This window comes from Crinia signifera, chromosome 4, assembly GCF_055691185.1.
Source record: "Crinia signifera chromosome 4, ASM5569118v1, whole genome shotgun sequence".
Lineage (NCBI taxonomy): Eukaryota > Metazoa > Chordata > Amphibia > Anura > Myobatrachidae > Crinia > Crinia signifera.
In genome coordinates this window covers 192,147,082-192,159,716 of record NC_139220.1, presented here as the reverse complement: position 1 = coordinate 192,159,716, position 12,635 = coordinate 192,147,082, and the positions used below count along the sequence as shown (strand labels likewise).

The window sequence follows — 12,635 nt, the reverse complement described above, 5'->3', positions numbered from 1 at the left end:
AACCAATCCCCGCCTACAAGACGGATCGCCACGGCCGTCCGTACGCGGACGGCTGGCGATCCGCATGAAAATGGTGGGGCGTACGCCTCCACCATGGTGGGAGCTGCCCCCTGCATTCGATGGTCGACGACCATCGAAGGCAGGGCCGCACACTCCCCCCGCTCACGCAAGCTTAGACCACACGGACAATCGTCTGTGTGAAAGCTTGTATGGGGGCGGCGAGCTGACATCCGGCGATGTCAGCTTTCCGCCCCCATCACTGGCGTCATAGCCTCATTACCATGCATACGCCCCGCGTTTGCATGGGAACGCCCATGAAACGCGGGGCGTATACATAGGTAAATGAGGCTATCAAGCCCCTCACGCCCCTATACGCCCCCTTTGCGGCGTATAATTTTTGTGTGCGGCGAATTCGCCTGCACATGCGCAGAGTGACCTCTGCGCATGTGCAGAGTGAAAACATCGGCGGTACGGCCGCACGCGGGCCGTACCGCACAGATTAGAATAAGGGCCTAAATGTGGCTACTGAGTCCAGGGTGAATATATTCTGTGCCAATGCACACCTACGTATTGTTTTTATCAAGTATACTTTGAAAGTATTTTTTTTTTTTTTTTTTATTGTGTTATTCAGAGTAAACAGTAGGGTGACCAACTTTCCAATGGCCCAACCCGGGACAGGTCTGGGCGGGCTCGACACCCCCCCGCGCGCGCGCACCAACCGCCGCGCCCCGCCCGGAATGTCGGGTAAGACACTGTAACGGAAGCTGTTGCGCTATATATAAGACACTGTAACGGGATATGCTGCACACTATATAAGACACTGTACCAGAATCTGCTGCTCTATATAAGACACTGTAACGGAAGCTGTTGCGCTATATAAGACACTAACGGAATCTGCTACACAATATAGGTCACTGTAAATAAAATAAATAAATTTAATGGGATTTCCATTCTAGGTTTTGTATGGAATTATGTAATAAGTTTACATAGTGCTGTGTAAAACAAAATATAGTAACACAAGAGATTTCAGAAAGAGAAACTTCAATAAAAAGAGTTTATTGAATCAGATAGCCTATACATTTACAGGTCACAAATAGAATTAGGCCCCAACATGTCTTTGAACAAATGAAGGTGCATTAGCCACAAGTACAAACCTAGTAGGCCCCAACATGTCTTTGAACAAATGAAGGTGCATTAGCCACAAGTACAAACCTAGTAGGCCCCAACATGTCTTTGAACAAATTAAAGTGCAATAGCCACAAGTACAAACCTAGTAGGCCCCAACATGTCTTTGAACAAATGAAGGTGCAATAGTCACAAGTACAAACCTAGTAGGCCCCAACATGTCTTTGAACAAATGAAGGTGCAATAGTCACAAGTACAAACCTAGTAGGCACCAACATGTCTTTGAACAAATGAAGGTGCATTAGCCACAAGTACAAACCTAGTAGGCACCAACATGTCTTTGAACAAATGAAGGTGCATTAGCCACAAGTACAAACCTAGTAGGCCCCAACATGTCTTTGAACAAATGAAGGTGCAATAGTCACAAGTACAAACCTAGTAGGCCCCAACATGTCTTTGAACAAATGAAGGTGCAATAGTCACAAGTACAAACCTAGTAGGCCCCAACATGTCTTTGAACAAATGAAGGTGCAATAGTCACAAGTACAAACCTAGTAGGCCCCAACATGTCTTTGAACAAATGAAGGTGCAATAGTCACAAGTACAAACCTAGTAGGCCCCAACATGTCTTTGAACAAATGAAGGTGCAATAGTCACAAGTACAAACCTAGTAGGCCCCAACATGTCTTTGAACAAATGAAGGTGCATTAGCCACAAGTACAAACCTAGTAGGCACCAACATGTCTTTGAACAAATGAAGGTGCATTAGCCACAAGTACAAACCTAGTAGGCCCCAACATGTCTTTGAACAAATGAAGGTGCAATAGTCACAAGTACAAACCTAGTAGGCCCCAACATGTCTTTGAACAAATGAAGGTGCATTAGCCACAAGTACAAACCTAGTAGGCCCCAACATGTCTTTGAACAAATGAAGGTGCAATAGTCACAAGTACAAACCTAGTAGGCCCCAACATGTCTTTGAACAAATGAAGGTGCAATAGTCACAAGTACAAACCTAGTAGGCCCCAACATGTCTTTGAACAAATGAAGGTGCAATAGTCACAAGTACAAACCTAGTAGGCACCAACATGTCTTTGAACAAATGAAGGTGCATTAGCCACAAGTACAAACCTAGTAGGCACCAACATGTCTTTGAACAAATGAAGGTGCATTAGCCACAAGTACAAACCTAGTAGGCCCCAACATGTCTTTGAACAAATGAAGGTGCAATAGCCACAAGTACAAACCTAGTAGGCCCCAACATGTCTTTGAACAAATGAAGGTGCAATAGTCACAAGTACAAACCTAGTAGGCCCCAACATGTCTTTGAACAAATGAAGGTGCAATAGTCACAAGTACAAACCTAGTAGGCCCCAACATGTCTTTGAACAAATGAAGGTGCAATAGTCACAAGTACAAACCTAGTAGGCCCCAACATGTCTTTGAACAAATGAAGGTGCAATAGTCACAAGTACAAACCTAGTAGGCCCCAACATGTCTTTGAACAAATGAAGGTGCATTAGCCACAAGTACAAACCTAGTAGGCACCAACATGTCTTTGAACAAATGAAGGTGCATTAGCCACAAGTACAAACCTAGTAGGCCCCAACATGTCTTTGAACAAATGAAGGTGCAATAGTCACAAGTACAAACCTAGTAGGCCCCAACATGTCTTTGAACAAATGAAGGTGCATTAGCCACAAGTACAAACCTAGTAGGCCCCAACATGTCTTTGAACAAATGAAGGTGCAATAGTCACAAGTACAAACCTAGTAGGCACCAACATGTCTTTGAACAAATGAAGGTGCATTAGCCACAAGTACAAACCTAGTAGGCCCCAACATGTCTTTGAACAAATGAAGGTGCAATAGTCACAAGTACAAACCTAGTAGGCCCCAACATGTCTTTGAACAAATGAAGGTGCAATAGTCACAAGTACAAACCTAGTAGGCACCAACATGTCTTTGAACAAATGAAGGTGCATTAGCCACAAGTACAAACCTAGTAGGCCCCAACATGTCTTTGAACAAATGAAGGTGCAATAGTCACAAGTACAAACCTAGTAGGCCCCAACATGTCTTTGAACAAATGAAGGTGCAATAGTCACAAGTACAAACCTAGTAGGCACCAACATGTCTTTGAACAAATGAAGGTGCATTAGCCACAAGTACAAACCTAGTAGGCCCCAACATGTCTTTGAACAAATGAAGGTGCAATAGTCACAAGTACAAACCTAGTAGGCCCCAACATGTCTTTGAACAAATGAAGGTGCAATAGTCACAAGTACAAACCTAGTAGGCCCCCTATATAAGACACTGTAACGGAATCTGCTGCTCTATATAAGACACTGTAACGGAATCTGCTGCGCTATATAAGACACTGCAACGGAATCTGCTGCACTATATAAGACACTATAACGGGATGTGCTGTGCTATATAAGATGCTGTAACTGTATCTGCTGCGCTATATAAGACACTGTAACGGAATCTGCTGCGCTATATAAGACACTGCAACGGAATCTGCTGCACTATATATAAGACGCTGTAACGGAATCTGCTGCACTAATATAACAAGACACTCTGCTGCACTAATAAGATGCTGCTATATAAGACACTTGAATGAAATAAAATAAATATAAGGGGATTATTTCCATTCCGTTACAGTGTAACGGCCCGGGGGGGCCCCACTGGGGGGACTGGGCTGGGGAGAGAGGGAGGAGGGAGGCAGAGGGCCTGCCTGGGCGCCGCGGCCCGCGGCCAGACTGCACACTGCAGCCGACTGACTGGAACGTCCTCCTCGAGGCGGCCAGGCCTACTAGACTACTCTCTGACTCTCACTCTCACTGTGAGTGTGAGAGTCTCACACACAGGCTCAGGCTGAGGCGAGCCGCTCAGCACAGCAGCAGCACACTGACAGGAAGCACGACTCACGAGCGAGCAGCGAGCGAGGGTAGGCCGCAGTAGGCCAGAGTCTACTCACTCAGTCTCCTCGCTCTCCCTCCAGGAGTCCACGCACTGCACTGCGCTGTCTCAGATGCGGTGGACGGTGCGAGTGGTGACCCGCTGCCGCGTCTCTCCTCGGCTCGTGGGCCACGAGTCGTGGCGTGGCCCGGGCGGTGGTGGTGACGGACGGGAGTCTACGCGCCGTGGTCCATCTCCGTCTTCTTGCGCGCCTGCCCCACCCCAGCATGCGCAGCACAGCTTTATATGGGGAGTGTGTGGGAGGTGTCCGGCCGGGTCACGGGTGGCTAAATAACCAATAACAAGGAAGCGGGAGGCCGGAGGGTGGGCGTAAGAGTTCCCTCCCCTCCCCCTGACCCCCTCACACTCATTTTTATGCTGCGCGGCTGCGCCGGTAATTGTTTGCACGCGGAGGGATCAAAACCCGGGACTTTCTGCGTCCCGGCATGGGTTCCCCCGGGACGCGGGATTTCACTATTGAAAACCAGGACAGTCGAGGCAAAAACGGGACGGTTGGTCACCCAAACACGTCACTTGCAAACTGCTGCACACCATTCATTTAGCGCATCATATCTTTCCCTACTTTCAAAAGAGTTGCAATTTCTGTCCTAACAAATGTACAAGCCAGCAATAATCTTTAAATGTGTTCAATAAACTTAGTCTTATACTAGAATGAGGAAAAATAATTTGGGGCACGTCACCCTCATAACAAATAATTATGATTTAAAATGGATTGAGATACTATAGGAATGTCTCACACTGACCCGCACCCAATCATGGTGTGTTTTTACACAGTGACGCTTAATATTATCACCACTGAGAGAAGAAAAAAAGGGCAAATACTACAAAACCCAGAAGCCTCTGCGCCCCTCCCCAGCTACATGCCTCTCTCCGCCTGCCTGTCGATCTCGCCATATTAGTAGCGCTACTAGCGCTGGGAAGCGAGGAACAACAACGATTGAAAGAGAGGCTTGGCCAGCACAGCGCTGTCCCCGCCCCCTCCAGTCTGGCCCCGCCCCTCTCCTCTCTGTTTTTAAGTCTTCCTCCGCGACCGGCGCGTCACTGTTGGTGGAGTCACGTGACAGCGGTGCTCGTAGTCGGTTATATGATCTAAGTACTGACGGGGAGTCCCCGGTGAGCTGAGGAATCGGCACCCACAGGGGCTGGGGGAACCGATAGTGAGGCCCGGCCCCCCAGCCGTATAGCTGCACTTCACACCGAGGGAGCGTCAGGCCCCGCCGGGACACAGCAGCACCCCTCTTTCTCCTTCGCCATCCAGCCCCCCAGCCCTGTGCATCCAGCGGAGTGGGAGACCCCGGGGGGGAGCTGCAGCCATGTCATCTCCCAGCCCGGGCAAGAGGCGAATGGACACGGATGTTGTCAAACTGTATCCTTCTGCCGGGGGAAAGAAGGGGGGTTACCGGTGTACAGGGGGGCCAGCAGATTCGGAGGCGCCGTGTCACTAGCGTGTGAGACCCCCCCCCCCCCCTCCTCTCATTGTGTCTGCTGCCATCTTCTCCCCCCGCTGCTGGGGACGGCTCCCCCGTGCCCCCACCGGTGGGGCGGTTACACCGTCGTTTACCCTACACGGGGCTGATTTTTCCCCTGTAGTGGCCTCAGCATAGGCTGTGTGACTGACATATCCAATGGGAGGTCATTTGTGTATGTTCGACAATTATATCTGTGTATATGTATACAATTGTGACTGTATATGTATGTGTGTGTGTGTGTGTGTATATATATATATATATATATATATATATATATATATATATATATAATTTCTCCAATGTACTATAGTGACAGTCAGCAGGGATTCAGCTTACAAGTAGTTGCTGAGTGCCAGGGCTGACAGGCCGCAGATGCAGGGGAGCTTGTAAACATGAGGAATTGGCCAGGTTATAGGCTTCTGTCATGGCAGTGGGCTCCTGTGGCATCAGGTAAGCTTTTCTGTTGTGTTTTTTTGATAGATGTGATGTTATAGAAATACATTCTTCTAGATCTTCGCCTCTCCCAAGATTCTCTGTTTTGATAAGTTATGTGACATTTCCGGGGTGTTTACATAGCTTCTAATACTTTGAGACTTGTGTTGCTAATGTTTTATTGGGTTGTTGATTTCTAGTATATTAAACAGTTAATTTTAATGGTGTGTGTGTGTGTGTGTGTGTGTGTACAAGACCATGGTTAGTTAAACAAAACCGCCACCATATGGGTGCAATCAGTGCCCCCCCCCCCCCCCCCCCCCTCTCTATGGTTGAGTCCCCACTAATTCTTAAGGGTGGATTTGTTGTATTGTAGGAGAACAGAAAAGGCTGCTTAGGTTTCATGCTGGCTTGTGGTGGCAGAAATAGGTTTGCGCTGTGCTAGGCATGTTTTTCTATCCTTCTGTTACATGTCTAGCTAGAATAAAAAACCAAATCTATCAAAGCAGTAGTATTTTTCATTTGCTGCAGGTACATCATTGTTCAGTTTAAATTAGATCTCTAATCACTGGGAACATAGTGTACAAAAGACATTTTGACAGGAAGGTTTAATATATACGTGGCTCCTTCTTTGTTCGTTTCTAGCTTCAGACACAATGATTTCTGAAAGTGTCATTGCATTAAATGAACACAGAATCCTATTGGACTTGTTGGGTCTGCAATGCAGGACTCCAGCAAGGAAAGGGTCACCTGTCATTGTCTGAGAACAGGAGATTTTTTAGTAGTGGGAATTAAAATGTCTATTTTTATATTTTGATTCTACTAGCCTGTCAATTTACTATGTGCACTTAAGTTCAGGTCTGCAGTGAGCAGTTCTTGTGTTGGTTCTTCAGACCCCTCTAGCAGTCCCCTCCCTTATGGAAATACTAAAGTTGACTTAAGTATTTAGCTTTCAGAGACTGTGTGTTAGGGTCTGTCTGGCACCAGTAGCTTTAAGGGAGCTGTGCTTTAGGGACGATGATCTGAAGCCGTTTTGTTTGAATGTTATTCCTGTCCACCCTTTTTTAGTTTGCTACTCAAGTCTGTTTTACCCAAATGTATTAGGTGGATCGGACACTACAGCTGTTGTCTTGCTCCTAGAAAATGAGGCAGTAGGCCTTTCGTGAAAGGCTGTCTTGTTGAAGTTGTTTAATGGAGTAGGGGAGGAATGTGGCCTTGGTGTTTTTCTGATAGCAAGTGTCAATCTTTTACGCTATGAAATACAATGATTATCTTTGCAGTGCTCTATTCATGTATGCATAGGTGTGTGAGTGTGTATATTAATTTGCTCTTCCTTGGATGGGATAGGGTTACTGTACTTATCCCATTTCTTTTGTCTGAAGATATAGGCTCTGTTTAATATTGAGGTGGAAATGTTTTGGGCTTGGTAATGACAACCAGCCTGCAGAAATTCTGACTCACTGAAATGTTTTCATTCCCCCTCCCATTCGACCAGTCCTATTTGTATGCTTCCTACTTCTGAAGTCTTTTACAGCATAAATATGTCTATTTGTCAGACCTATTGTCCAAGTAGCAGTCATTTGATACTGTATGTAATTGGCGTTGATTCCACATGGAATGTAGATGATTTTAAGACTGCACAAGTTGTTTCTACTCTCAAACGTATTTTAATTAAGTTGCGGCTTTGAATAGCTGAGGTCTGGTGTAGGGGAGAGGTTATGTACGGGTTAAAAGACCTGGCAAGTATCTGATGTAAATACACAGCCCCCTGCCCCCTTGCTGTAACTTCCTTAATAAACTGTTGCATATTAGTAGAGCTGGAGTACTGAGCTGCTTGTTTTGTCAGCTTGCTGTCATACTATTGGCTCTTCTGTTACTACCCGGAAGCAGGGAGATGGGATGGGCCAAGCAAACAGCTGATCAAGTGACAAAGGAAAGTGTTGTGTACAGAGACAGACTGGCCATGCAGGATGTGTGTACATAGTTGTAAAATCACTTTTGTACTGCAGGCTGAAGACTGAACCTAATGCTCATTTTAAAACAAAAAGATAATGTTTTGCACTTCATAATTATGGTGCTCATCTAGTTTTTATTCATAAGCTTTAGGTGGTATTTTACTTGATATGTTTATGTAACTTTAGGTAAATTTGTGGGTTTTACATACATAGGCGTGTGGTGTATTGAGATCTCCCTTATTTATATGAATATTAATCTCATGGCTTACTGAGTATGCAATCATTAAGTCGACGGAATAAATGTTTACATTGGTATTTACCATGTTTACCCCCCCCCCCCAGCATTTGGGAGCACATTTTTTATTTTTGTTCACACCAGACAGACTGGACAGATAAATCTGTGTGTATGGCCAGCAATATACCTATGAGGCAATTACCCTACCCTCCTGGAAACATTGTGGGAGTCTTGTGGGTGATGGATAAATAAACACTTTTTTTTTTTTTTTTTTTAATGCATAAAAACTTTGCAACAGGCAATCTGTATGCATGTTGAGCACTTCACTATTACCAGTCCTTTTGAAGCCTGTAAATTATTAATCAAACTTTTAAACCTGTACCCAGTTTGCAATTGCCTAAACTTTTTTACCTAATAAATAAAAATAGTCAAATATTAGCATGGTTGGCATAGTGGTTAGCGTTACCCCCACTCTGCAGATGTTTAAATCTGGTGAGATGGGGTGTCAATCTGTCGGATTGGATCCATCAGCTGCACATTGTGGGTGCTTTTTAGCACACACGATGTGTTGGTCCGATCCGTAGGTGTGTGCCAGCATTGAAGCACCACTGGCACACACCTATGTGAAGGGGTTGGGCAGCATGGAACGCCCAGGGGATGTGGGTGCAGGGTCGGGACAGGGCAGTCAGTCCGCACGGGGGGGGGGGGGGAATACATGGGCAGCGTGGGGTCCGGGCTGCGTGAAGTGCCTGGAGGCTGTGGGTGCAGCGGCTGAGTGGGCAGTCCGCAATGTCTGGGAAGCACTGAGGGAGCGGACACTGCGAACAGTGGTGGCAGAATTTGAAAATTCAAAAGATAGACTGGCTGCTGATTGGCTAGCTCAGAGGTTCCCAATCTTTTTTGATTCAGGGCAACCTAGAGAATCAGAATTTTTTTCACGGCACCCCTAGGTCCAAAAAAAAAAAGAATTAGATTGGGTTTATATGCGATTCTTAGCGGCAGTTATGTGGTAAAGGGCAGGATTTGCTTCTGTTTGTACACATTCTATGATTGCCAGCCACCAGCACTGGTCTTGCTCATAAATAATTAACCATTAATAATTTGAGTTGGTCCTGGACCACCAAGCCGCGGCACCCCTGCATGTGTCCCGAGGCACCCCAGGGAGCCACGGCACACAGTTTGGGAACCACTGGGCTAGCTTTTGAATTTTCAAATCTCCAACTCTGCCCCAATCCCAGCGGCGGGGAACAGGATTGCATGCGATTTATCACATGAGATACTGCCACCCGGGAAGGTCAAAGAAGATCGGATGGCCATACACTGCTGTGACTTCTCGCAATAGGTTATGGCCACCTTTATTTTGTCCCCATACCAATAAGCTGTGGTATGTGAGTTTACTAGGACAAAAATGCTATAGTAAGCAGCCACTGCATAGCTGTCATTGCCTGTTTTTTTTTTTGTCCCAGTTTCAAAATCATAATAGTTTTCAAAAGATAACTATTAAAACATTATTTGAGGCAACAGCTGTTGTGATGCCTGTCTAAATGGATACAACCCAGAATTGTCTGGCTTATGAAAAGATGCGATTATCAAAGCTGATGAAATCCTTCAGTTTGGACAACTATAATCCTATAAAAAGTTACTTTTACAGGTAAAACAATATAAAAGCTGATGTCCCCATATATTTAAAAAAAATTATAATTTTAACCTGATTACAACATCTATATATATATATATATATTTTTTTTTGTCTTTTATTTAGTGGTCCTTTTTTATATTCGCTATTTGTAGTATAAGAGGTGTATTTATTTATGTTGACCATAACAAAACAATCAGATTCTCACCATTTATCTAGCACCTTTTAATAAAATAGCTAGACTTTGGTGGTTATAATTATTACGACAACTATGGACAACATCTACACTTTTGTAAACCATCACTTGAAATTAAACAATGTTTCCATGAATTTTATTCTTAAACTTTATTTATGTGGCGCCACAAGAGGGTTGCAGCGCAGTACATATGGCACACATTAGAACAATACTGTACTGTATATTCTTGAGCATTGTTACTTGTGAATAAGAATGTTTGTATTTAGCATTCAGTTTTATTTTTCTGTTGTCGCAGCAGATTCGTTGCGCTTTTCAATAGTAGACAGTGATAAAACAGAGTAACAGACAGACTTGGAGGTAGGGGGGCCCTGCTGCAAGCTTACAATCTAGAGGGAAACACAAGGACAGGCATCAGTAATAGCATAGCAGTCCTACCAAGTTGCAAGTCCAGAAGTGGTGCTATATAATGCATAAGTGCCTCAGAGGGTTATGCACGTGGTACTTAAATATGATAGGCTTGCCTGAAGAGGTGAGTTTTCAGGGAACACTTGAAAGTCTGGAGGCTAGTGGAGAGTCTTAGTGTGTGTGGAAGCGCATTCCATAGGAATGTTTAGGAAATATTTGCCACTGATGTTTAATACAATAATGCACCTACTTCTGTCTCTATGGTACAAAAGTAGGGTATGTCATTTGGAAGGAATTTGCATACTGAAGTTAATTCTAGAGGAGAGGGTCACCAGATACCATTAGATCACCCCTCCCTCAATGCATATCTGGAAAAGTCTGGTAAAGGCAGGGTTGTGCTTACAAAGGATCTGTGATGTCAAGTGACTGTGGCAGCCATGGTAATCGCCTGACACTACTTTAAGCAAGATCATGAATAGCTTGAAGAAAATATAAAAATGTAGGTACTTGTGTATTTTGGCGGCGCCCATCGCATTGCATACCATAACGCATACGTACGATAGTGCACGATGGCATACAATTTTGAAATTGTATGGCATACAATGCCATACGATGCGATTAAACATTGTATAAGCACCCTAATGGGTGCTTATACAATGTTAAGCACCCTAATGGGTGCTTACAATGTTAAATGCACCCCCACGCCACCCCCCCACTATAAACGTGAACCCGAAGCGTGGCGAGCGGCGGCAGTACGCGTCCTACGACCTTTTCATACCCCCGCTATCCACGTCGGCGTGGAGTTGAGAATAGAATAGTGTGGCGAGCGCAGCTCGCCACCGAGCCCGAAGCGTGGCGAGTGGACGCGGATACCTGTGAAGCCCGCGAAGGGACGCGTTTACCTGTGAAGGTATACGCGTCCCCTCGCGGGGCTCGCTGCGCTCGCCACACTATTCTATTCTCAACTCCACGCCGACGTGGATAGTGGGGTTATGAAAAGGTCGTAGGACACGTACCGCTGCCCCTCGCGTGCTCGCTGCGCTCGCCACGCTTCGGGTTCACGTTTATAGTGGGGGGGGGTGGCGTGGGGGTGCATTTAACATTGTAAGCACCCATTAGGGTGCTCAAAAGCACCCTTTAGGGTGCTTATACGATTTTTTATCGTATAGGGGGTCAAAATCGCGTCGCATGCCATCGGGTACATGGCATGCGATGCGTTCATCGTACGACGGACATCGGGGGCGCCGCCAAAATACACAAGTACCAAAATGTATCTTACAGTAAACAACAATGATTTGTTTAAAGAAAAAAAGTATTACTGCGATTGTAGCATTAAGTTGTGAAATATATTTGCATACACCAGGGGTTCCCAATCTTTTTCTAATCACGGCACCCTAGAGTATCAGAATTTTTCCAAGGCACCCCTAGGCCCCCAAAAATATATATATCAAATTAAGTAGACTGTGTTTATATGTGCTTCTTAGGTTCAGTTATGTGGTAAAGAGCAGAATTTGGTTCTGATTGTACACATTTTATGATTGGCAGCCACCAGCACTGGTTTTGTCCAGAGATAATTGATCATAAATAATTTCAATTGGTCCTGGACAACCAACCCGAGGCACCCCTGCAAGTCTCCCAAGGCACCCCAGGGAGCCTAGGCGCACAGTTTGGGAACCACTGGCATACACTGATTAGCTGTAAATAAAACCACTGACCGGTGAAGTGCATAACATTGATCTTATTACGTATCATCCTGTCAATGTGTGGGATAGAATAGGCATGTGAACAGCCAGTTATTAAAGTGGATGTGCTGGCAGCAGGAAAAATGGGCAAACTTAAGGATCTGAAGGACTGTGACAAGGGCCAAATTGAGATAACTAGGCAGCTGGGTCAGAGCACTTCCAAAATGGCTGGTTTACTCTGGGTTGTTCCTGCTATGCAGTGGTTAGTACCTACCAGAACTGGATGAACGGGCAAGAAGGGCCCGTTTCATTGTTGGTGGGGAGGGAAAGCTTGTTTGTATGATCCTAACCCACAGATAAACTGTTTTTACACAAACAGAGAAGTGTTGGAACCATGAATTGCCTATTACGGTCTTGCCGCAGACTGGTCTGACTTCCCAGGGTGTCCCCTATCCACCGCTGACAGCACATTACAATGTGCCATGGATCAGTGGAAGAAAGTAGCTTGGTCTGGTCACT

General features: G+C 45.4%; 1 protein-coding gene across 2 annotated transcripts in view; it reads left to right on the top strand.

The window, feature by feature from the left end:
• Positions 1–5,116: 5,116 nt before the first annotated feature.
• UBE2H (ubiquitin conjugating enzyme E2 H) overlaps positions 5,117–12,635 on the top strand; it is a 44,788-nt gene continuing 37,269 nt past the window's right edge. Inside the window, exons 1-2 of one of the 2 annotated variants that reach the window (XM_083183301.1) lie at positions 5,644–5,747; positions 5,886–6,025. In XM_083183301.1, the coding sequence (XP_083039427.1) occupies positions 6,000–6,025 (26 nt within the window). In that variant the 5' untranslated portion in view covers positions 5,644–5,747; positions 5,886–5,999. Of the gene's footprint in view, positions 5,473–5,643; positions 5,748–5,885; positions 6,026–12,635 lie in introns of those variants that run through there. The other variant, XM_083183299.1, reaches the window with a different exon arrangement.